Source organism: Pholcus phalangioides, unplaced genomic scaffold (assembly GCF_987345545.1).
Source record: "Pholcus phalangioides strain wild (caught in Gottingen) unplaced genomic scaffold, Ppha-v1.0 ptg000003l_1, whole genome shotgun sequence".
Classification (NCBI taxonomy): Eukaryota; Metazoa; Arthropoda; class Arachnida; order Araneae; family Pholcidae; genus Pholcus; species Pholcus phalangioides.
The window spans coordinates 38,741,872-38,767,744 of record NW_028301596.1 but is presented as its reverse complement, the minus strand read 5'-3'; the positions used below and the strand labels follow the sequence as shown (position 1 = coordinate 38,767,744).

The 25,873-nt window shown below is 35.8% G+C and overlaps 3 protein-coding genes across 3 annotated transcripts; 1 reads left to right on the top strand and 2 right to left on the bottom strand.

Annotated features, from left to right (window-relative positions):
* Window positions 1-1,320: 1,320 nt before the first annotated feature.
* Window positions 1,321-10,374, bottom strand: Vlet (COMM domain containing 10 protein valette). Its single transcript, XM_089248027.1, has 7 exons — window positions 10,251-10,374; window positions 8,318-8,408; window positions 7,051-7,158; window positions 6,688-6,759; window positions 6,062-6,145; window positions 4,188-4,352; window positions 1,321-1,572 (listed from the first exon to the last, which is right to left on the bottom strand). The coding sequence occupies exons 1-7, from the start codon at window positions 10,280-10,282 to the stop codon at window positions 1,534-1,536; spliced, it is 591 nt and encodes a 196-aa protein (XP_089104153.1). The 5' UTR covers window positions 10,283-10,374; the 3' UTR covers window positions 1,321-1,533.
* A 152-nt stretch (window positions 10,375-10,526) lies between these two features.
* LOC149088512 (GPN-loop GTPase 2) lies at window positions 10,527-15,392 on the top strand. Its single transcript, XM_089248019.1, has 5 exons — window positions 10,527-10,933; window positions 12,855-13,017; window positions 13,702-13,826; window positions 14,878-14,976; window positions 15,110-15,392. Exons 1-5 carry the CDS (start codon window positions 10,613-10,615, stop codon window positions 15,320-15,322), a joined length of 921 nt encoding a protein of 306 aa, XP_089104145.1. The 5' UTR covers window positions 10,527-10,612; the 3' UTR covers window positions 15,323-15,392.
* Window positions 15,393-16,043: 651 nt separating this feature from the next.
* On the bottom strand, window positions 16,044-25,347 carry Tcs4 (Threonyl-carbamoyl synthesis 4). The gene is made up of 8 exons (XM_089248012.1): window positions 25,016-25,347; window positions 23,854-23,953; window positions 23,298-23,455; window positions 22,385-22,514; window positions 19,438-19,642; window positions 18,534-18,813; window positions 17,359-17,430; window positions 16,044-16,404 (listed from the first exon to the last, which is right to left on the bottom strand). Exons 1-8 carry the CDS (start codon window positions 25,207-25,209, stop codon window positions 16,308-16,310), a joined length of 1,236 nt encoding a protein of 411 aa, XP_089104138.1. The 5' UTR covers window positions 25,210-25,347; the 3' UTR covers window positions 16,044-16,307.
* Between the last annotated feature and the right edge of the window lie 526 nt (window positions 25,348-25,873).

Sequence of the window (25,873 nt, the reverse complement as noted above, 5' to 3'; positions counted from 1 at the left end):
ATCTCATATCTCGTTCAACCAGACAAAGCACATTATCACTAATGAATGTAGTACCATGTGTCACCAAAATTGAACCCCCCCCCCCCCACATCGTTCATACCAGCAGTTGCAGTAGTGTGCACGTTTTTACTGCTCTTGAAAAATTGAAGCAAACTGACTTGCGAGGTTTCACACTAGGCGTCAATAAACAGTATATTATTTTCCTTGTTGATGGATCAGTCATTTTGAGTTTTTTCCGTAAATAAACTGAACTGAAATTTTATCAACATATAATAAAACTTTTTATATTTGATTGCCTTGACTTTAAATGGAGTCCATGCTGTCTTGAGACCACAATAGCTGTCAAATTCATTTTCTTAAAATTATTTTATTTTCAGAAAATACACAGTTGAGTTGTATTATTGTACAATCCACCTCTCCTTTCAACATCAGCTGCATGTAGCTAATATGTAGAATCCTCATCTTTCTGGTCAAATCCTTCTAAAACCTCCAACCAGCACTACATCATAGATGTCTTTCCTAATGATCGATGTACATTTGACCGATGGGCCTTTTCACATCGTGGACAGTGTTTTCCAGATTCGAAGCAACTGGAGATTTTGCTGAGTCACCAATTATATTATGTTCGGATTCCGTTTGACGTGCAACAGAACTGAGAGTTATTTGGTTTCCTTGGTCATTGGCAATTATTTCTATCTTGAAGTTTTGGAAGATGCCAATACATGAAAATTCGTTTCCAGTCGATTCCTACTGATGGTGCTTGAGACATTTCCAAACAAATATAAAAATGGCCAGGAAAAGTCTGCCCTGAAAGTTCTGTTTGATGATGATGACACTGTTGAATACCCTTGGGAAAATTATATTAGGCCAGAAAACCTGGGAGAGAACCTTGACCCATTTGAGAAATGGATTTAAGCCCAAAGAGAGAGAGAAATTCAGCGCCAGTTTATCGTTGTTGCCTTCATAGCACTTTGCACTTCATTAACATTTTATTCTACACATTTCCTTTCTTTGGTATGATTGATATCAATATTTAAGAAGAAAAGATGTCTGTGTAAAAAAGCCAGCTTAATTTTTTATTATATACAGAATGGGATTCTTCACGAATGATACATGGCATCAATCCTAAGCAGATGGATGGTCATAGCACCCATCTTAGTTACGCATATGCTTCAATACAAACGACTTCAATTTGAAGAGTGATGTCAAAATTTGACCTCATGATTTCTGGTGGGTCGAGTCGTATTCAATATGCCGCATGGTCCCTACACTGTATTATGCTTGAGATGCCCTTGGTCCAATAATAATTTACTTAACAAAATAATGGAAAAATTTTATTTAAAATTTAAAAAAAAAGACACAAAACATTCATATTTAATACAAACAGGAAATCCATTCTTTGATGAATTCAAAGTCAGTTTTTGAATTCATCACAATTTTTCAAATTTATTTCACACTAAATACAAAATTTTGCAAAGGATTTCTACAAACTGATTTTTTTCATTACACAGCTTTGACATTTCTTGAATATTTTCATCTCAAAGAATCAAGTTGTGCCTGAATGACCTCCAGCTATGGATGAAAATAAATAAATGTATTTCGGTAGTGAAAGAAAAACTATCAACTACTACATTTAAAAAGTTATGAAACTTATTTTATTACGGAAGAATGAATACAGATAGAACCTGTTTATTTGCTGTTTCTTTTGAAGTAACCACCCTGCACCCTGTGCAATTATGCATTTTTGCCATTGTTCATACAAAGATGTAAATGCTGATTGCAAGCCTTTTTTGTCACATCCTCCAGTGCCTTTGTTGCTGCTCATTTTTCAGTTTCGAAACCGGTTACCCTAAATCAAATTCTTTATCTGAGGAAAAAGGAAAAAATCACATGGGGCAAGATCAGGGGAATAAGCTGGTTGTGAAAGTATTGAAATGGGATGTTTTGACAGGTAGTTTGACACCAAGAGGGACCTGTAAGTCCTTAAACAGCTGCATGATTCGGTGAGGCACAAGTGACCAGATCTTTGGACGGCCAAATCATGGGTGCTCCATCACGATAATGTGCTGGCTAACAGGTTCATCCTCGTGTCAGATTACCTGTCAAAACATCACTTCCAATACTTTGGTAGCCTGCTTATTCCTCTCGATATTGCCCAATGTGACTTTTTAATTTTTCCCTCCGATAAAGAATTTGCTTGAGGGAAAATGACTCAGATTCAAGATAAGTGAAGCGAGCAAAGGCACTGGAGGATGAGACAAAAAAAAAAATGCTTGCAATCCGCATTCACATCTTTGTATGAACAATGATAAAAATGCATAACTGCGCAGGGTAGTTATTTCGAAAGAAACATCAAATAAACAGGTTCTATCTGTATAAAGGGGTAAGTTTGTCTTCTATGCCTATTTAAAAGCACACAAGCATCTTATGCATTTTCCTGTGCATTTCTTAGAGAGTTTAGGTACCTCCCATGTTTCTATGAGTATGCAAGCCTCAAACCATGGGCGGAGATACGGGGGGCATTGTCCCCCCAGGGTTAAAAGGTGGAGTTGACTGATCTAATGTATATATGAATTGACATCATCGTGCCCTCCAGACTTCCAAGTCTATCTCCGCCTATGCCTCAAACACATTTTCACAGGGTTCCTAAAGTATAAAAGGTTGTAAACCATTTCCTTAGGCTTCAAAGCAGAATATATGAAATCTGTGGTGTATGTGGCAGAACAATATGGAAGAGTTTTAAGAAAGTGTAGAAAACGCATTATTATGGTGATTTTTGCTGCAGAACATTTCCATTCAGCAGAGGGCTCATTGCAGAACAATACAAAACATTCTGCTTTGGGCGCCTAGGTGATACAAGACATTCGATTCAGCTAAGAGGATGAACTAGATGGATTCGAAACTTACACCTTACCATTTCAACAAGTATAGGAATTATTCTCTCATCAGAGTTGCAAAATACTTTTTCAGAGGTTTTCTTCAAACAAATGCCCAAAACATTTGTTGTCTTCCAAGAATTATTGGTCACCTTCAACGCAATATTTATTAATCCATGTCTATCACAATCAGCATACCACTCGAAAAATTGGATTTTTTTCCAGAGCATGGTCACCAAAAACTCTTTAAAAAACACGTCAAGCATTTCAGATGTATTTTTTAAAGTTTTATGCACAACATGTTATCGTAATCTGCTATACTTTCACACTTTTTTTTAAAGAGAGAAGGCAGATACTCAATGTTGGGGGGGGGGGGAATTCTATCAATTTATTTTTCTTATAGATCCATATAAAATTCAGCTACGTGATGCACAAGATCATGGGTCAACTTTGGGCAGTTGCATGTTACCTTAATTTCAGAATTACCAGACGTCCTCCTTTTCGATATCATTTCAAGCATCCTCCTTATGCTTTATAAAATTCACCCTTTTGTCCAGGTTTTCAGGAGTATTTTTCTTTTTTTTCCACTCTGAAACATATGGTTTTTTTTGCCGACACATTTTTAAACACTTTGACTAATTGCCATCGAAATTCCCAGAATAATTCTCAATTTGCCTCAGAGCAGGGCAGATGCTATACATTTTTACCATGGCCCAGCTTGATCCAGGACAATATGAAAAAGTCTGAAAAACAGCTCTGGAAGAACCAAACCACAACATCCATTTTAAGAATACCATTGTTTGCTCACCAACAGCTAATACTGTATGCTGATGTGGAAGTGTTACCTCTTCCATACAGAAATAAAGAAAATAGGATACAAACAACACTCAATGCTGATTTCTACGGTGAAATCACCTCAGGCAAAAGAAATGCTCCTGAAAGAAAAAAAACCTTCTGAGGGTAGAGAATGAAAACCAATTGTGTTGCTCCAGGCAAAGTAATAAAACTGACATGACTGTGTGAACAATGCATTATAAATGGGAGAGACGGATCGTTGTTTTTTTTAGCGCTTCTGTGTTAGTTTCGAAAAGTTATTGTGGTAGCAATTTTTTATTAGCATAGTGATGCCACCTGTTGTCGAACCTGGGAAAAATGACCTTTCTAAGGGTCCAAATCTGGTAACCCTACTCAACCCGACCACTTAATTTTCTGGAGTGGGGAAAGACAATCGAGTAATTTTTTATTGTATCTTATCACTGGAATACATGAATTCTCATTTTTACAAGTTCACAAATAACATAATTTACTTACTTTATCATACAAGGAGTATAGCTCTTGATGAGAAAACTCCATCTGCACTTTTTCTCGTCCTTCTGCAGATTTCAGAGTAAGCTCTAGAATTCCAAGAGGCCTCTTCATGCGGCTCAGAGTAGATTGAGACATTTGTAATCGTAACTGCCAATCGACATCCACGAGCTATGTTTAATAGAAGAATAATTACCGTAAAATTATATGATTAGAAACATTGAGGAATTTAGTAAGATTTTAATACATGTCGATTCTAGTCCCACGAGTCAAATTTGTGAACAAGCATACTGATACAGAAATCATTTATGTTTAGAAATATACGGTCAAAGGCAAACCGATCAGGAAAGGATGCTTAACTATTCGTTTATGATTATTTCTAAAATGCTCGAGGACAAGATTGACAAATTTCACCAGCCAAGGCAAATAAAATTTTAATGAAATGCTTAAAAATCTTTATTCATGGTTGCTGAATTCTAGTCTGTAATGATTATCTGACCAATACATGATCAACTAAACTATAGTCCAGGGGTGGGCACAACCTTTTCAGTCTGTGGGCCAGATATGTAAAAGTCCAAAAAACAGCTACTACTACTACTTAACAGTACATGCACCTTGTACACATTCCTCTTCAGAATTTCTATAGTAATACAAATCGGCACAAGCCAAAATGTGTATTCTGAGTTTATGTGTGGCCCTAACGTATTTATGTCATTGAGTTGCACTTGTTCTGCGTTTATGCTGCCACCCTGTCTTCCATTTTTTGAAATGGAAATGGAAATGTTTGAATTTTCATGTTGTTATAGATCTGCTTGCTCTCTGCAAAGGGACCTTTTGCAAATGTGATACCAACTTTTACATAACCAACACCACCTATAGAACAAGGCCTTCGTGCGAAGCTCGTGACTTTATTGAAGAAGGCCATTTCACCTATCACCATTGTATATAGCAGGCTGACGCATGCGATGTCTTTACCTTCTTTGCGATATATTCAATGGCAATAAGAGAAATGGCCTTCTTCATTGACATCACAAGATTTGTGTGGAGGCCTTGTTCTATAGGTGGTGCACTGTCAGGTTGTTGACACAACTCGCTTCCCATCTGAAAGAGATATCGAAGTGTTCACGAAGGATGGATGTTTCCGGAAAGTTTTACTGTAAACAACAAAACATTGTCGCCTCAGACGAAGGTAACCAAAAATAATATATGTATATAAACAATCGTCAATCTGAAATCATATAACAGATGATTAAAATCGAAATAACAAACGGCAATAGGCAATCAAATTATAAACAAGATTATACAATGATGGCATATAGTCCCTCCCATAAGAATCTAGTCATCGTCAGTTAATTGAATGATTGTGAATAATCTAAATCTAATGATTGTCAATAATGAATATAAAATTTTTAATCACAGTAAATCAGTTAATCACAGTCATCTATTGTCGAGCTTCCACATATCAGTCGGATTGTCTGCATCAGTCTTCAGTAGTTGTAGGTCCATTGTCGTCTAGGCCGCAAGTTGTATATCCTCACCTGACTGCTGCTCTCTTGCGAGGGCGGGTACGTGATGTAAGTAACTCCTCTCAGTCTTTATAACTGATCATTAACTGGGAAGAAAGCCATTTGGAACACTTAACTGACACTTTCTGATTCTGGTGATACAATCAAGTTGGAAACAGATATATGGTCAAACCAATAATTCAATAGAAATACCTGCCTAAAAGTTGATAGCTAACCATTCTTAGTAAGCAAGCATGAGATCATTGAGGGTGCCAATAACCCATTTATAACAATCATGAGAAATTGTGTGAAATAAAATATGTTATTGAGGATTCATCCAGGTTAATAAACACATGTATTAAAATAATAATTTACCTGTTTTGGAGTGATGACCTGCTTCTTAAATTTATCAGTGACATTTCTAGCATTCGAGACCCACGCTTGTACGATAGCTGAAGCCTAGTTGAGATAGAACAAAACCAACATTTGAATCGAAACACTAGCTAGAAAATGTATTTATAGGCTGGATGTGCACATCAATTCTTAAATTTATAACCATGAACGGGGAAGTAGAGATGAAGAAAAGGTGTCATTTACTATAAACTACTATAAATAAACATGCTATCCAAGATATAAAGAATTATTCAGAAGAAGATGGTGATTGCAAGAGATCTGATATAAAATATGCCTACTCAGAAGGTCCCTGAAAATTAATAAGAATTTAGTACAAAATGTGCCGCTAGATGGTGCTGTTGGCTGAGTTTCTTGATTTCACAATGTGCATCCATATAAAATTGAGTATGCAGCAGCTACAACAAGGTGATGCAGAAATTGGGGTACTTTGTGTAAGTTTCTTGCACCAATGAGAGACTGTTGATGATTCATGGCAGTGAGTGCATTTTTATTTCAAAGGGCAGGAGAATGCATACAATTGTTGTTATTCGGGCAACAAAAAATCCACGTTTTAATTTGACAGAAAAATAAAATTAATACATGCTTACCTTACTTTCGGAGACATCGAGTTGCAGCAACTGCTGATTAAGGATAGCCGGCTTTGCCAGATAATATATCGCCTAGAATTCAAAGATTATTAGCGAAATTAGACATAACAGCTCTTTCACAAATGCACGGAGTTAATCAAAAATACATGATTCACAGTCAAGTTGCATTATTGTGACCACCACTCATTTTTGACATGAACATAGTTACAGGGGTCTGTATAGACTTTTTGTAGGGTTCTGTTTTTGTGAAAATGTTCCTTATTTTTGTGAAAAGGGTAATTTTGTGGAAAGTGAAATAATCTAGTTTTTTTTCACAAAAGAAATGAAATTGAAAGAAAGAAAAGAAGATTGAAAAAGAAGCACCTGTTGAAAAAAGAAGGTCAGCGTCTCTAGAACTAAGCTGAGTTGTTCATGATCCAGAGAAAGTGCAACCTCCAACTTGCTCTCTTCTTCTTCTGTGAATGTAGGTTCCTGTAAAAGCATAAAAAGACATTTAATTTATTCAAAAAACAAAGAATGAAATGGGAAAGAAGGAAAAGAAGAGCAAATAATTTAAAAATTTCTACATACGCAGGAACAAAAAAAATTAAAATTAAATGTTACATTTTTATTTGTTTTAATATAATAATTGTATCATACTGTTGCCAGCAAAAAATAACTGAGTCACCGCCAGAGAGCGTTGCTGATGGAGTACTGGGAGAAAGAAAGAAAGAAAGAAAAGAATACCACAGGATAATAATAATTTAATTTTAAAAAATAGGACAGAAAGAATTATGGATGACAGAGGAATAGGTTGGCTCAAGAGAGGCTCTAGCAAAAGTGATAATAATAGTAGTATATACATACTGTGCATTAAGAAAGAATGTGTAAATGAAGTATGAATTAACTTAAGTTCAATTAGTTCAGTTATACTCAGTGCTGTGATTCAGTGTGAACTTGTGAATGTAAGTGAAGAACACTTGTATAACATTGTGAGTAGATAACAATACTTATTAACCTAAAAACGACATTTAAAAAAAAGGGGGAAATATGAGATGTTTGTAGCTCCTTTTATCAAAACCTAGGACAATTCAGCTTTCAGCATTTCATTCCCGCCCATTTCTTGCTCTTGCATCACAAAGTATGCCAAGTTTGATCCCTGCAGGTGGCACAGTAATGGTTAACTAAAGTTGGGTTTTTCTATGGCTTTTCCAACTTCGCAAAAGAAATGTGAGGCAGCCCACAATTTAAAAAGGTCTCCTTCAAAGACAACCAGTGGACCCACAACAGGATATTTGTGAAAAAAAAAAGCATTTGAAGGTGCTGAAAGCCTCTTAGTGGCAGATGGGCAGGGAAATATAACTTAGTATATATTTATTTACATTAAAAATGCTGGGAAACTTGCTCAAGATCAACAAAAAGATTAAAAAAATAATCACTAGCAAATAATAATTAGATTGAGGATTTTAAAACCAAGAATTTGAGCAGGGAATAGACAAGAAATGTTTTCTCCCCTATAAACTGATAGCAAAAACACACAACAAAAAATCATATAACTCAACATAAATATAATTCATTTAGTTCACACAAATGGTAAAAAAAGTATTTGATAAATGCATAGTAACTATTCAATGAATACCGTATTAATTACCTTCAGGTGAATCTTTTGAAGTATGCGAGGAAGTAACAAATTGAATTTTGCTTCATCCAACTCATTTATCAAGGATACGGCTTGCTGAATCCTGCAACAATAAAAGTCATATGAAAAAATAAATAAAATAATTATCTACGTTGCATTTAGAATAATAGGTAACAATGGAAACATATACAGCGATCTCTCACTTATACATTTCTCTCAGTTATAAAACCATTTTCTTCACCTCCAGTCAAAGATTTAACATAATAATGTTATTCACTTATAATGCTATCTCACTTATGCGTCTTTTTTTCCTTGTTCCCTTTTACTGATGCATAAGTGAGAGATCACTGTAGTTTAACTGTTAAGCTAAGGTTAAAACTATTTTTGTTACACAGTTAAACAGAAAAATGTGTTTAATAAAAGAATCAATATGTTAACACTTATTATGCCAATGATCTTGATACTTAATTCAAGAGTAATTTAATGAGTTAACACCCAAGACGAAACTTTGGCACCGCGCCAAGTTGTGTAGTTGTTCTCGAGTGTGTGAATGCCAAAATTTATCAAAAATATCCAGTATCTTTATTTTTGACAATTATTCGCCTTTGAAAATTTTGGGATATATTTTATTTTGAATGAATATAAACAGCACGAAATACGCAAAAATTTGGCTAAAAATAATTGGTTAAAGATGTTTCAATGCATTAAAAAAGAACAGCATTTGATAAATATTACTACCCAACATTAAAGTGTTGAAAATCTGAACCCCAAAAGTTTGAGTTTCTGGGTAATCTAAAAGGGTAATCTGAGGCCTCAAAAATTTTTGAATTTCCCTTTCTCTAAGTTTGTTTTTTTGTACACAAATTTCAGTTTGGAAAGGGACTAGGCAGCCCCCCCCCCCCTTGAATCGACAGAGACCATTTTAACTTTCCCTGAAAAAGAAGAACAAGTTGGACGGTTTTCTTCCTAAGGAGGGACAATGGTACTGTTCCCTAATTGCTTACATAAAATCATTGGAAAGGCAGTTGAAAGCCATCAGTGTTGTTTAAAACCAATTTCATCCCCGACACTTCTCAATTACTCTCTCATTTTCATGCCCTTTTTTACATTCTTAGTTTTTGAAACACATTAAGTGACATCTATATCTTATTTAAGAAGAGTACCCCTTTTTTAAAGTAAACATCAGATCAGAATGTGATTTTTGGCTGGTTCCTGGCTTGAGCCATCGTGCAGCTTATGAACTGGATCTTAGAGCCCTCTTGATCAATATCACTGCCCCCCATCCTCAAGCAGCCCCCCCCCCCCCACAAGGATGGGGGCTGACAGAGATCCAGGCTTGGGCCAATTACCATCATTTTTTTCATGCTATAAATTCATTATAGAACGGCCTGTGAAAATTCTTGCTTGCGGGTCCTGCTCCAGGATGTAAGGGCCTGCCATGGCCCCTATGAGTCAAAAAACTCTGGGATTTTTTACGCCCCGCCCCCTAAGGCAAAAACTTTCACGGGTTCCTATTTAATGAAATTAGAGTGTTAAAAAAAAAAAAAAAAAAAAACTAAGGTTCTGATCGGACTCCTATAGCTTGAGTCCTAATAGCCGCCCCATCTATATGGGGGGATGATTCACATTTGAAATGATAAATCCAGGGCATGACTTTAGCATGAGCGGCCCTGACCAGGGATTAGAGGGGGAGGAAAGCTGCGATCGGGGTTGAAGATTTTTAGTTAGTCAGTGAATATACACTGTTTACATTTTAGGGATCCCTAAAATGTGAACAATGTATATTCACTTTTGGGGTCTTGGGCAAAATGCCCCACTTGCCCATGCGGAAATCGTGCCCTATTATGCATCCAGTGTAAGAAATATAAGTTGGGTAAATTATTTTACATATTTTTCAACCAAAAAAAATAGCTGATCAACTCTAAAAAATAGTATAAAATATTACTTTTCACTCTTAATAAACAGTTGGGTCCCCATTGCCTCCGACTTGTTTACATAGTAATAATCGGAACGTCTGTGACCGCAAATGAAAAAAATAAAAACTTTTCAAACAATTAGTTGAATAAATGTGAATATTCATCAAAATAATGTAATATATTTATCAATACGGTATTTTAAGCTGACACAGATTCATTTAAGTGTTATTTCTTGGCAATATGAAAATATTTTTTGTGAAAAAAATTCTGAAGATATTCAAATAAACTGAGTCAAGACCGTCCGTATTTACGTTCCTGAATATCCGTCATTTCATGGGAATGGTCCCGGAATCCTGATCGTGTGCCCGCTCTTTTTGCATACGTCAGTACAATGATCTTCGGCCAACTTGCTATCGGGCCTCCTGGTTCCGGAAAGACTACTTACTGCAAGGCTATGAGTGAATTTCTAAGCTCTCTGGGCCGCAAAGTTGCGATAATTAACATCGATCCCGCGAATGATGTCCTGCCTTACGAAGCGAAAGTCGACGTGTCAGACTTGATAACTGTGGAAGAAGTGATGGAGAAACTACACCTTGGACCGAACGGAGGACTTGTTTACTGCATGGAGTACCTAGAGTCTAATATAGGATGGCTCCTAGATGCTATAAAAAAGCATACAGATTGTTACTTTCTATTTGATTGCCCTGGGCAGGTACTGTATGACTTCAAAATAGTTGTTTTGGAATTTTTTCTTTCAAGTAAGATATATTCGCCCCTAGGGTGCATGACAATGTTTGCCAAAGTCCAAGAAAGGACATGACGCCCCGTCCGTACAGTTCACTGCAGGGACCATAGGAAGACTAGCATTCGGGACTTGGATGTTAGTCTTTCTACATCTAATGGCTTACCTCAGGGTCTTATGGCATTGCCTTCATTGTGGGTTTTTGGACTGGAATTACACTGACATCAACAGTCCGTGGGAAGATGCAGTTGGGGGGGGGGGGGAATTAGTAGGCTATATCTATATTGATAAGATATATATCTATATAGAAAATTTTGACAGATGGCAGCACTATGCATAACAAGCATTACACAGAAAACAAACTTCATGTAGGCTCACAATACACACGCACATTCCAACATGTAACACTTCGTTAAAAGTTCTGCAGAGGAATGTGGGCAAGGTGCATGTATGGTTTAGTAGTAGTAAGTAGCCTATAAGGTAGCAGGTTTAGAGGGGCAAAAAATTTCGGTATTTAATTGGTGGTCAAGAACATTCAAAATATAATTGGAGAAGGGTGAGAGAATTTGAATGGTCTAACAGTAGCAAAGCATTAAATCTGCTTCTGGTCCAATGGCTGAGGTTATAGATAATTCAGTTTATTAAGGACATGCAGTGACCGTAGTGGCACAAAACATAAATATGTATGCAACACTGATGTTTTGTGCCATTATGGTCACTGGATATCCTTAATAAAGCTTATTAATCAAAACATGACATTTTTTTTTTTCCAATGCTGCTATTCAAATATGAGTTGCTGTCACACATCTTGCCAGGGTGAAATTAACATTTTTGGTTCAGCAATACACTGGGGCAGGGCCGTCACCCCCAAAGCAGAATGTTTAGCACTGCTCTGCGACGAGCCCTCAGCTGACTGGAGATTTTTTGCGGTAAATACATGACATGTATGGGAATAGTGAAAAAAAACACTATTACGTTTTTTTTCACTTTTTCTTGAATTCTTCCAAATTGTTCTGCGACGTACGTCACAGATTTTGACACATTCTGCTTTGAGGACCGTCATTTCAACTTTTTCTGTGCGGGGGGGGGGGGGGGGGCAAAGCACGTGTACTCAATGTATGTATGTATATATATATATACACACACACACACCATTTTTAGTGTAAGGGCTCATACTGGGCCCCAAACCACTTTTTGAAGAACTCTAAAAATATATATGTTGTCACCTTGCAGTAGTTAGAAATTTGTTTGCATAATTTCTAAAAAAAAAAAGAGCTATTTTTCAATTATATAGAAGTCTCTAATCTGGTTGTGCGCTCATCAGGTCCGTCCAGTAATCCAGTGTTTTCAGGCTGGTTCCTTTCATGCGTGAAAGAGGAAAACATGTTACTACGTGTACAGGAACTGACTGATATGAAACCCCTGTGACCAAGTGTCAAAAGTGTTTCATTAGTCAATGGATTCATGTTGTTTAAATTTTGGGACCCTGGGCGAATGCTCTATTTACCCATGCAGAGATAGGGCCCTGTACATTGACGGAGAGTAAAGGTCTGATGGGGGGGGGGGGGGAAGGAGGAGCATATATATACATCACCCGTACATATCTATGATGTTTAGATATGTGCGGGCTTATCACCACCATGGTGAACCCATGGTTCTGTTCATGTCTATTCACAGAAGTTTACATTACTTGAATGTGTTTTTTTTTTTTCAACTTCCTTTCTGTAATCTGGCAATTTCGACAATCCAGCATGAACCTGATCCGATATGTGCCGGATTAGTGAGTCTCTCTCTACTGTATTTAACAGTTTTGTGAAATGTATTGATATACATACACAATGCATAAGTCTGTGATGTATTTCATGGATTTTTTTTTCTTTGATACTTTCAGGTTGAGCTGTATACTCACCACAAGTCAATTCATAATATTTTTGCCAAGTTGACAAAAAATGACATGACGTTGACTGCAGTGCATTTGGTGGACTCTTTCTATTGCAGTGATCCTGGTAAATTTATCGCAGTTTTGCTGACATCTTTATCCACTATGATGCAAAGTAAGTCTATGAATAGAAATCATGGGTTGATCTTTTCGTGATCGTCATCTATATTTAATAAGAGTTATTTTAAATTTTGTATGTTTTTTTATAAAATGAAATATTTTAGAAAAAAATTACAAGTTGATGTCATATCAGAGAGTAAACAGAGTCGATTATCAACACTTTTTTTTTTTTAAATTTGAACTGGTTTTAATGATTTTTTTTTTGTACATTTCACAATAGCTGATGTTTTCAAGCTTTGTTTCTCAGTTTGATAGAAGTTTCTATTGGAAATGGCAGCCTTTAGAGTAATTCACAATAAACAAACAAACAAAACAAAGAAAAGCCACACAAGAAAATAGATGTAAAGAACATAAAAAAAATTAAAGTACACTTTGCTTCGAAAGATTAAAAGAGCATGATACACAACTTTATCAACAAATTTCACATGGAAGTTGCAGCCACTTTTGATGTCCACAAACTTGAGGCAAGGATGCTCCAGCAACGCTTTGGCACATAAATACCATAGAAAATGTTTGACACAATTTAAGTTCATGTGTTTTATTCAAAATTCAGGCTGTGAAATTCTTATCACTTAAATTTTTTTATTTCAAGTTTATAACGGTATGATATGGTGTATGAAATTCAATTTTTTTTTTATCTATATCAATGACAATTTATTTATGTGTTTCGTTCTTTAAGTTGAGCTTCCACACATCAATGTGCTGTCAAAGTGTGACTTGATAGAGAAATACGGGAAGCTGCATTTCAATCTTGATTACTATACAGAAGTCCTGGATCTTTCCCAGTTGCTTGGTTTATTATCAGTAAGTATAGCTCACTTTTAATTCTTCTCTGTGTGTAAGCTGTTATCTTCTTGTGCAGATTATTCAATATACTCCCAAAGAAATTATTCACTCGTCTAGGCAGAACCGTCTTAACTCATGGGCCCATCCAGACACAGCCTGCTGGTCCTCACAAAATTGAGATTTGGTTGAAATTTTCAAGAGTCAGTGTATATTTGCTACGGAGGGCCTCAGAAAAATTACTTGGCCCATGGGCCTATGATGCTATTGGCCAAGATGGCCCTGCGTCTAGGCAAACATGATTTAAAATTTTTCAATGTATAGTCTTTACACTAGACCCAAGTTTGAACCCCACCATTGCCACAGTAGTGGTTGGCTGAAGTTGGTTCTCTGCTGTTCCCAACTTTGAGGTGTAAATGCAAGCCAGTCTCTCTGCAGAGAGCAACAGGCCTGTAACAGTGCAATTATTCAATCATTACACTTCACTCATAGTTAGTAAATTTGATGACAGCACTACACATAACAAGCATTGCACTGAAACAAACTTCACATTAGGTTCACAACGCATGCACGCACATTCGGGCATGTACCAATTTGTTAGAAATTTTGTAGAGGAATGTGTGAGAGGTGCATGTGTGGTTAAATAGTGGTAGTCTTCACACTAGAGCCGTGTAACTCATATGCAAATATGTGTGGCATCAATCGCCCAGACAGGATTAATGTAGATAGTACTGCTTTAATGCATCAACTCAAGTAATAAATATGTTCCTATTGTCAATTATACTGGCATGTGAGAGTTGGTGGGATAGATTTTTACAAATGACCAATAAATTTGATACTGTGAACACAAGAGCCAATTTTTATTATAAATTCTCTGTGACCCCAAATTAATAGCAACTATACTGCACAGTTTTTCTGTTAGGTATTAATATGTAAAACCATGTATATGCAATGTGATTGGCTATTCGCTACTGGAATGTATAGCAATTTAGCTACTCAATTTAATGTAAATGTTGTTTAAACCATGTTTATAGTGTATTATTGAAATAATATCTAATATTTAATCTTTCAGGAGGACCCAATGCTGTCTAAATACAAGAAATTGAATCAAGCTATTGCTGATCTCATAGAGAACTACAGCCTTGTTTCTTTCCTAGCTCTTAGCATTGAGGTGAGTGCATTATCTTCAAGTCAAATACTGATGCAGTCAAAAAAATATTTTATCTATTGTTATTACATATCTTATGAGAATACGAGAACAGCCATTAATACTAGATCACTCTACTTTTTTTCTCATGTTATAGAGTAAAGACTGCATGACCAGGGTTCTGAAAGCAGCTGACAAAGCAAATGGTTACGTATTCGGCTTGAATGAAGAGAATCGCAATATTCAAGCAATGTTATCTGTTGCAGCTTCAGCCGACTTCGAAGATGCAAAGGTTAGTGAGATCCAAGAGAAATATATGGATACTTCTAGCTGTAGTTCTGAAAGACCATACTTTTCTTTAGGAAGGTAGTCTTCTGCCATTCCCTTTTTGTGTATATATATCTGACTGGTTCATGTGAATAAAATTCATTTACATTGTTTTCGAGTGCTGAATATCTTTGTCAAATCATAAATCATGTTCCTTTTCTTATGCCTACAGTAAAACCTGTCTATAATGACTGATCTGTATAGAATGATACTGTTAGGGACCTAGACCAAATATTGTTGTAGACAGTTTAATCATTTACTGCATTTCCTCTTGGATAGGAATTCTCTTGTGACCAAAGACAATATCATTACAGGCTGGTTTATCGATATAGACAGTGTTATACACAGGTTTCACTATATATATATATAAAAAAATTTCTATATGTATGTTCTCTATACAAACCTACAATTTTAGATTGATCTTTACTGCTAAATTTATGCATATAGATTAAACAGGGTTCGACTTGAATGATAGGTTATTTTATAAGTTCATTTCCTGGGCAGAAAAACTGTTGAGCTACAATGGTTCGTGGGCCTCAACAATGACTTTTGCAATGTTTACTTTGCTTACCGTGGTTCCCAAACAATGTGTTTCAGACATGTTTACTCATTTACAATGGTTTTTTGTTCTTCAATGAAAAAAACCTGGGCAGCGCCGGGTATATAAAACAGCAAGACATTGAATCACCAATTTAGTTGTCAGAAAAGCCATGATAGACTAGTTGTAGTATTTGGATATTGAGAACGTACAATTGAGAACCATATTTGAGCAAGATATTTATACAACTCATTTGTTATAATGCATTTAAAAATTTCATCCCTCAATTGGAATCAAATTAAATCTTCAATATTCATAAATAGAATTCAATACACAGTCCTCAATAGGCAAGGTGGCCAACTAAGATTTATAAATTCACTGTAAAGTTTGGAGCAAAACGCAAAGTAACACAAATAAATATTCAATAACTTCTTTTACAAATTTAAATAAATCTGTAGCGAAAATGTCCTGTACATGAAGTTGAAAAATCTCACTGACTTGCTGCATATAAACATTCCATCTTAGGCAATTTCACTTTTATTGATGCTTTTTGAACATGTGCCGTAATATCAATCCCTAAAGGTGCACTGCAAAAAGAACAGTAAAATATTGATAGCTATGCAAATAACTTTTCACTTAGTCGGTAGAACTAGTTTTATTACTTTATACTGGCATCATTATAATTTAATATGGAAAAAAAAGAACAAACTGACTGCCGTATTCACAGACATAGTTTAAACTACAATGACAGGTTAAAAAATCAGTGATTGACATGGATTGGTAAAAATCCTGAATTTAACCAATCCGTGTCGATCTCCAATCCTTTCACCTGTGATTGTAGTTTAAACTGTGTCTGTGAATACGGCCATGACAGAGCCTATTGGAAGCATTGTATAACAGCTAATTCTAAAAACTCAATTTTTTTAGAATTTTATTCAGAGCTGATATTAATGGTTCAAATTTTTAGGATTTCAATTTCCTCAACCACAAGTATTTACTTTGAAGGATATTTTTTCAAACACAATTTAGCATTCACAAACTAAACATCATAAAATTTAAGATTCAGTTGCTTATAAAAACATTTCACCAAACATGCAAACCCAGTAGAAATCTACTATACTGTGGATACAATCCAATAATAATCCACAATGATACTGAGGGAGCATAGTTCAGCTTTCCATTATGATGTAACTGCTGCTATTAAATTGCAGATGCACCTCGTGAACATTTCTCCAGAAAATTTGTAATGGAAGTGGCAGGTTTGTGAATTTATAGTGTTATGGGCTTTGCCTGTTCTCTGTGGAGAGATACTTTTAGATGAGAGGAGTTCTGCTTGCACTCACACCTCAAAATTAGAAAAGCATATTCTGCTGACGACCACCACTACTTTGAAAAGTATTGGTCGAATATCCTGACTGTAGCCTAATGGTGTATAAAAGGATATTTTCTTAATTTAATATAATAAAGAGGGATATAATAGTTCTATCCCATGATTAATAAGGTTTCTATCCAATCATTTTTGTATTATGAAACATACTCACTTTGATTCCAATAGTATTTTGTCATAATCATAACAAAGCCCAGTACCTTGCTTCAATTTTTCCATACCATTCCTTAAGAAGAAAGAAGACTATAAAGCAGATTTCTTTTTTCTAAGTATAATATTGCATAATTTTTTTTTTTTTTTTTTTTTTTTTTTGTGCTTAACAATATATCCAGTATTTCAAGAAAAGTTGAAATCAACTAATAACAGCTTCTATTAATAACCAATATAGAATTTCAAAAACAAAGTAAATGCCATTCCGATAGTAGTCAGTCAATTAAGCATAAGAATCTCACTTAAAATTGAGGGGCTAAATCTAAACTTTCATTGACTCAATCAGAAACATGCAAACTTTACTACAAAATAAATTTTTGACAGACAAATTGCATGGCTATCCTTATCTTTTTTCTTAGAACTTTTGTCTATCAGTTTTCCATTTTTCTAACAGCTACAGCATCAAGTGGGGACACTTGAAGTTGTCTATCTTGATCATAGAAAGAGAAGCCCTTCTCACCATAATTTGGGTATACCTGCATTGTTTCACTTCTGTTTATTATGCTGGTCATCTTTAACAACCCTTCAGACCCGATAATACATGCATTATTTGAAAAAAAACACAAGAAACTTGAACTAAGAAGAAGTTGCTGAAATTGAATTAAACTTGATATTCAAAAAATTGTCAACGAATAAGGCAAATACCAGGAAATACTAAATAATTCCTAATGCATTTCAACACGCTGTGGGTGTCGTCTTCAGAGGATAAGAGCATCACGCTGACCGAGTTTCTCACTTGGATTGAGTACCAAATCTTCAATCTCGGTTGCTCAGCAGAAAGAAAAAAACAATATATTTGTTTAAGTCAAACATCTTGGAAAGAATGAAGGAAAGCGCCTGCGTGTAAATCTTTACCGAGTGGGAAACACGGGCAGCGTGATACTATTATCCTCTGAAGATGACACCCATAGTGTGTTGAAATGCATTAGGAATTTTTAGTATTTCCTGGTATTTGCCTTATTGGTTGACGATTTTTTAATATTATTAGGCAAAGTCACATCTACTCTTCTGTAAACTTGATATGTGTGATTTTAACATTGAATGCTATATGTGTGTGATTGCACTACAGCAGTGGTTCCCAATTATGTTACTTTGAATATATATATGAAAAAAAATTACCATGCCACCATAATGCCATTATCCGTGCAGAGTTTAGGAGGTGGACAAAGGAATCTGCAGTTCAGTGAATTACACATCTCAGCTAATGCCTTTCTCATGTATGCATTACATGCAACACCACCTGAAAATACCAATGTCCTTTTGTCTGCTGGCATCAATCCATTATTGTCACAATAAACTAGTGCTCTATGGACCCTGTGCATCAAGTGTATTGAAAAGGCACGCAAAATGGAAGCACAGAAATCTTTCACACCAGGAATCACACCATCTGCAAGCACCCCTGGAAGAAGAGAAAAAAACCTTTATATGTAACAATGAAAGTTATTGCACAGGACAACAGGACAGTGTATGGTCATTACTCTAAGCAAGCAATTCTCAACATATTCTGACTCGTGGAGCCCTTTCCAATGTATAATCCATTGCATGACGGAGCCCCGTTTGGATCGAGGGGTCCTTTTTAGTATATAACTTATATGACGTCTTTTCTTTTAACCTTCAGACGTCTTTTTTGTTTATTAATCAAATTTACTGATTTATTTTAATTTCCTCGAGCTGCTGCGGAGTCCCTGGGAAGTGCATATGAAGCCCCAAGGGCTCTGCGGAGCACCGGTTGAGAATCGCTGCTCTAAGCATTTTTAAACATTCAATACTTCCGTTGCTGTTTTAATCTGGCGAAAACAAAGGGTGGCTTATTTGAGATCATATTGTTCATTGTAAATAGCATCCATGGTAATTGAGATGAAATGAAAGTGGTGTCAACTTTTGTTGATGTCACGTGAATAATGGTATTATGTAATTACTGTTTGGATGATCAAGACAATTCTAAATAATTTTAAAAAAAGTATCATTCTTCACTGAACAACTATCATAATTATTCATAACTAATCAACATATCACAACTCACCATTTAAACCTTCTTCATCCTCAATAGTCTTGATAGCATATGAACCATATCCCGCAAAAGAAAAATTACAGTCTCTTTGCATGAGCATGGCATGAGGGACTTCATATGCCAGGGGATTTCCGCCTTTTGCCATATGATCTATTGCGTGTCCACCGCTCATTTTGCTGCATTCTTCCAGATTGATCAATTTTAACCTCCTTGCAATCTGGAAAAAAAAATTAATTTTTTTTAAATTGTATATATTCCAATTCTTCCAAACAGCTTAGAAAAGATGCATTTAGAAGAATGGAAGAAAAGACCTACCCCCACCCATACACAAAGTCATCTTTGGCATCATGGGAGCCACTGGGACATCCTACAAGCTTGCAAATATTGCTTTTGATTGCAATTACCATAATTTCCTGTCAATAATGTAGCTGATTTGGAGGAAAATTATCATCGTCTACAGTGGCGTATAATCAGCATGTGAAAATTTCATTCAACAATTACAAAGTTCCAAGGATAAATCGGTTGTTAAACACATTTTTGTAGAGAAAATGTCAATTTTTCTACTCACATCGACACATAATCTCTAAATCCTGATTAACAAATTGATTGTCAAAATATTTATTTCTATTCAACCCTTACTTGAAAAGTCAAAGAAAAGATGTAGGGGTATATATAATCCACACTAAGAAATTGAAAAGTTTTTTTAATGTATACAAAAAGTAGATTATATACACAGGAAAATATGGTAGTTATAATCATGGGGGGAGGGGGAGGTGTCTCTCATGAACCTGGGATATATCTGGCAATAATCTTGCATTTATGATCAATTCTTGATCATTGTTAAATGCAGTGGTGTCATAGCGGATGAGCCAATGTGGCACAGTGCTCTGAGTCAAATAGAGGGACTCGCACCTTCAAGAGCATTGTAGATTTTTCTCTGTACTTTTTCCCCTTTTTACTTCAATGTTTTATTTTCCTATTCGTTTGCATTTAATCGTACATTTTTTATGGAACTTGAAAAGAAGCACAAACATTTTTGGGCTGCGTACCTTCGCTGAAACAGTCATGGTTAAATGGAATTGTTAGGGCTTGCCAAGCAAGTGGGGGGAAACCCAATGCCATTAATTTTTAAAAAATTAACTATGGTGTAGCCAATCTTTTTTTCCTGAAAAATTTTAAACCACAGTGAAACCTCGATCTAATATCTTGCGGACCAAGAGAAAATATGATTGTAGAGGGATTACTGTTATATCGAGAGGCAGCAGTTAAAATATAGCAGGGCTGGTCAAATCCCAGGTGCCACGGCAAATAAAAAATTATGATCGGCACCTAAAATTTTCTATATGTGGTTACTAAATCGGGGTCAGTCAAGACAACACAAAATTTTTGGAATTCACATCAGTGTATCTATCAACATGGAAGGGGGCAGCTAAAATGTCCTGGAAAAGTTTAAAGAAATATTATTTTGAACCTGTTTTTCTTCAAAAAAAATTTCTGGCTCCTAAAAATTTTTGGCACCTAGATTATTTTGTGATTTGTCAAGCCCTGAATTACAGGCATTTTCAAACAAAACTTTAAAAAATATCATTGTAAAGGGGTTTATCATTGTAGCGATTTTCAGTGTATTTGGAAACCATGGTATCTAACCTCTACCTCGTGGTATTACTTGATACAGTCTGTGCCGCTTATTAGAATTACGGATAATATTATCATATGGGTACTGTTATCACTTTTGCAAAGAACAGAAAGAGCCAATATCATGAAATGAGAAAAAAATTCAGTTATAATTATTGGGACTTAATATGATATGATCAATTTCTTTTCCCCGTCAAAAGTTTTTTTTTGCGAATTCTTAGCTAAGGTTTAACCAAATTTATTTTTTTCCTGCAAGTTATTGTTATCAGGCTGCAAGACTGTATAGGAGGCTAGAAGGCAATCTCTCCCACCTCCTTTGTAGACAAATATTTTCCAACCCCATGTTGTAATAAGTCTGCAGCATTCGCTGCATCCATGTACATGTGGAGCTGCTTTTGCGATGTCCTTCCTATAATGAAGGCAAAAAAAAAGTTTGACAAAAACATTCCTTTCCCTTCAGTTCGTGATCAGTTTCTTTCATTCGACTAGATTCAAATTTCTTTTTCCTGGGAGACTTTCTCATGGAATCTATGAAACATTTGAAAAAATATTGTAATTCATGATATGCATTCGACAGTTCCATTCTAACACTTGGCAATGGCTAAATAACAAAAATGTAGGATTTTGTCTAAAAAAAAGTCCTGATTTAAAATAGCATAAAACGAAATGAAACAATTGAACATTTTGCAATCAATTATGTGAGAAAGAAAAACACAGTTGTCATATTTTGCTGATACCCATTTACCATAAGTCCTGTTCGACCAAACAAGATTTATGGTCACCATACTTGTAAACAGGACTTTTTGGATATACTTATCATTTGGTTATCAGAAACCCAGAGTCCCTGAGATGTGAGCACATAAAGCAACACAGACTGTAACACTGTAACAACTCTGCCTAATTTTGAGTCACTGCAGCAGCACATTATGTTGTCATAACATACTCATTGGAAATCACATCGCTGTTACTCAATAACTGCGTACAATATAATTTTCATCCTCAAAACTATCTTGGGGATATCTGACAGATCTCACACCGTGCTATTTGAAAAAAAAAAATAAACAAATAAGATTTCTCGTCATGCTATAATTCATTCAGCTAGCACATCGTTCATTCGGCGTATGATGTGTGCTTATCAAACAGAATCTCCATTATTATTATGAACTAATGTAAACAAGTTTTACCGTTAATTACAGACACAACCTCATATTTGCAATATTTTGAATCTTATTCACATAATAGCAATCAGAAACATATGAAAACTGCAAATTTTTCCTTCTTTCATTATTCACTGATCATTCAAAGAAAAGTAAAATTACTGCACTTTATCAAGGACTTCCCCAGGTGAATTATTCAGCGATGTACCGAGCAGAAGAAATGTTTCAACATCCTTCACAACGGCCAGCTGGCAATGACCTCCAGATGCTAATAATACAAGGAATGGGAACTCTACACTGAAACAAAATAAATAGTTCTGTAAATTAAAGTAAATGATGCACATTTCTGATTTGATAAACAAGTTAATCACACAGTGCAAACGCTTGAAACATTCACCCATGGGGGAATGAAAACATAGCTATCAGGGTCTAACCCAGAGGTCTTTAACCTTTTCGTAGTCACAAGCACTGCCCTGTATCCCTTCATCAAAAGAAGAGCACGCTAATGCAGTGATGGTAACCTCATTAAGCAAAATTTCCTTTTTGGCTAAATATTTCCCACACATTCTGAAAATTGTGCTGCCATCTATTGATGGAAATATGTTATCAAGAAAACTAGAAAAGTATTGCACTGTATTTATGTATATATTTTTTTCAAAATTTTTTTTTTGTTCAACGAACTATCAAAATTTTTCACAAATTCTCAGAAATTTTCCACGTGGACTAATTTTGGGCAATATTTCCCATGAGTTACCAGCACTGCCCTTACGGCAAGTTTTTAACATATGTATGCATGAAAAATCAGGATGATTTCAATCCTTGAATGCAATTTTTACAAGGTATTTAATTGAGACATTGATCAAGTGCTTCTGAGCATGAATTCGGACAAGAGCATTGAGCACTCTGGGTGCTAAAGGGAGCACCGTGGTGCTCGCGGGAAACAGGTTGAAGATGTCTGGTCTCTCCTAAAAAAATATCAAGCTTTCTACCCCTCAGCAAAGTAAATCTGATAGTTTTAAATGTGATACCTAATTAGATTTCGGCACATAAAATTACTTTCACAGTGAATAAATAACTCACTCCTGGTTCATCCTAACGGTTAACGAATGAGCTTCCATATGATGAACAGGAATGAATGGTTTGGAATACTTCATGGCAAGATTCTTTCCCCGTTCCATGCCAATCTTAAGCGATGCTTTGAGCCCTGGTTTCACGGTTGCTGCAAAAGCACTGATTTCCTGTGAAGTAATGACGAATAATTAACGCATTTGAATTAGTAGCATTATTATAAGACTAATTTTATACTTCAGACACAAGAATGCTTTTAATCTGAATGGCTCTGAGAAAACATATAGTCCTGAGCTAAAATAGATTATCCTGAAGCAGGGCCGTCTTGAGAGCATCATGGACCCCCGGGCCAAGTGTTTTTTTTTTTTTTTTTGTCACTACCAGGTAAATTCTAGAAAATTTAAACTAAATCTTATTTTTGTGAGCCCTCCCCCTCTCTTGAGTTGTTACAGCTCCCCCAACCATAAGTTGCATTTAAGTAGTGATGAATATTTCAGAACTGAGTGAGAAACAACCAAATAAATTTGAACGATGTAGAATTAAAATATCAATAGTTTTTCTCACTTACAGAGACATCTATACCACTTTTGTGAACCGCTTCATTTATGACATTATCGATATTCTCTTGGTGTAAATAACTGGCTATGTGAGGTATTACACCACCATAACTGTAAGTATACATGAAAGAAATTAGAAACTAATGACAAACATTAACAGTCTATGCTAATTAAAACAATCGTCCCAGTACAAGTGATAAATTCTACATGTTTTCCTATTCATACATTATTCATATATTCATATGTTTATGTTACTCTTCATTCAATAGACTACCTACAGAGATCATTCAACTGTAGAGAGGCCGAACTCGCAGTGTCTTTGGGATTTCATTTTTAAAAGTAGGAGCAGTGCAGATTTTTTCCCATAGTGGTAAATACAGTAAAAAGACGTTTGTGAACACATCCTACCAATGTCTGCAAAAGCAGGAGTAGCATGTTTTTTTGCCATAGCGTTAAATACAGTAAAACAACTCTTTTGTGAGCATCATGTCGATATCTTTACCCACTCGATGTCTGCAGGCATCAGCAGGATGCTTGCAAAAAAATCTGTAAAAGAAGGGGTAATCTTTATTCAGAGGATTTGAACTGAATACTTTTATCAAAGGAAATTATTTCGCCATAAAAGATTATTTCGCCAAAGAAGACAGGGGAAGGAGGTTTACTGTATATAGATAGAATGAGCATAATCTGTATTTCTCGAAACATTCCCAAATTTTCAAGTAATTTTTGCCGTTCTGCTTTTTTTTTAAAAAGTGTACATTTTAAACGAGGCTTATTTGAATTTCTATTCACTACTGAAATCAAAGATTAAAATTATTTTTATGACTAAAAATACGAATATACATGTTTATTATTGTGCATATTCTCAGACATTTTGTCATGTTTGACGTTATTTTTATGAATTACATTTAAATACACTGCGATTTGGAGTGGCACTTTATTTCCCCCAATTTCAGAAATGTTTTAGTGATTTCAAACATAAAATTGGCAGTTTTGGCATCATTATTAGAGGCAGTTACCCATACCTGGGATAACGAATTCCCGTATTTTTCTCGAGGAAATATGGCCAGCCTACATTATATAGTAGTAAATGAGAATTTTTCACAAAACCTATGGAAGAAATTCGGGAGACTCGGCACATTAACCGATGATCGGATCTTTGATTGTACTCACTCGAGATGAACTTGCATCTGGGAACTGAGACCTTCTCCCAGCACGTTCCCGCAACTGTCCACAATAGCGGCGCCGGTTTCATCGCAGCTGCTCTCTATCCCGAGCACTAGCAATTTCTGATCAACGCAAAGTTTCCTGACATGACTCCCAAGCAAGTTGGAGGATAGAACTTTGCGGAAGAACTTTACCACCATTTTGTCATTCGGTCACTTTCAAAGTGAGTAGGAAACACTGACCAAGTGCATCAAAGCATTTACCATGTTCAAATTCAAAATGTAAATATAGACGGCCATAACAAAAGAAGCACTGACTTAGACGGTTGTGACTTGAACAAAAGTGAATGATGTGGTCTTGATCATAAGAAAAATGCTGTAATTTTTATTTCAAACCATATGTCCCGGTTCATTTATAGCTAATTTGTTCGTTAGCTCATTCGATTTACTGTTATTAGGTTTCTTGTAGTGCTCACATGACTATGAGTTATTACTACTACTCCAAGCAGAGCCGCAACTAGATATTTTTTCACGTGGGGCAAGCCGGCATTTTGGCGCCCATTGTAATGTAGAAGCAGTTAAAGGGTGAATTCAGCGCCCGGGGAACCAGATCCACCTTCCCCCCCTCCCTAGTTGCGGCCCTGACTCCAAGTACATGAATATTGTTTCGGAAGTCCTTGAAATAAGCAGAGGATGGAAACATTCACGGTGGTAGGGAGCCAGTCTGTTCAGATGGACCACCTTGCATCTTGACGATGGGGTCTTTGGAATCCGAATTACCCCCAGAAATGAAAGTGGTTCCCCCGAACGAAATTTCGGGCTACGCCCCTGATCTCTACGATGCAGCTGTGAAACGTGGTATACT

Coding starts and splice junctions, on each gene's coding strand:
- Vlet (XM_089248027.1), bottom strand. CDS start 10,282: ATGGGGACCCAACTGTTTATTAAGAGTGAAAA. Junction 6,146..6,687: donor TCGATGTCTCCGAAAGTAAG/GTAAGCATGTAT, acceptor TATCTCAACTAG/GCTTCAGCTATCGTACAAGC. Junction 4,353..6,061: donor AGGTCATCACTCCAAAACAG/GTAAATTATTAT, acceptor TATTAAACATAG/CTCGTGGATGTCGATTGGCA.
- LOC149088512 (XM_089248019.1), top strand. CDS start 10,613: ATGATCTTCGGCCAACTTGCTATCGGGCCTCCTGGTTCCGGAAAGACT. Junction 13,018..13,701: donor TTTATCCACTATGATGCAAA/GTAAGTCTATGA, acceptor TCGTTCTTTAAG/TTGAGCTTCCACACATCAAT. Junction 14,977..15,109: donor TCCTAGCTCTTAGCATTGAG/GTGAGTGCATTA, acceptor CTCATGTTATAG/AGTAAAGACTGCATGACCAG.
- Tcs4 (XM_089248012.1), bottom strand. CDS start 25,209: ATGGTGGTAAAGTTCTTCCGCAAAGTTCTATCCTCCAACTTGCTTGGG. Junction 19,643..22,384: donor CTGGGGAAGTCCTTGATAAA/GTGCAGTAATTT, acceptor TTTTTTTTCCAG/ATTGCAAGGAGGTTAAAATT. Junction 16,405..17,358: donor AAAATACTATTGGAATCAAA/GTGAGTATGTTT, acceptor TTCTTTTTGCAG/TGCACCTTTAGGGATTGATA.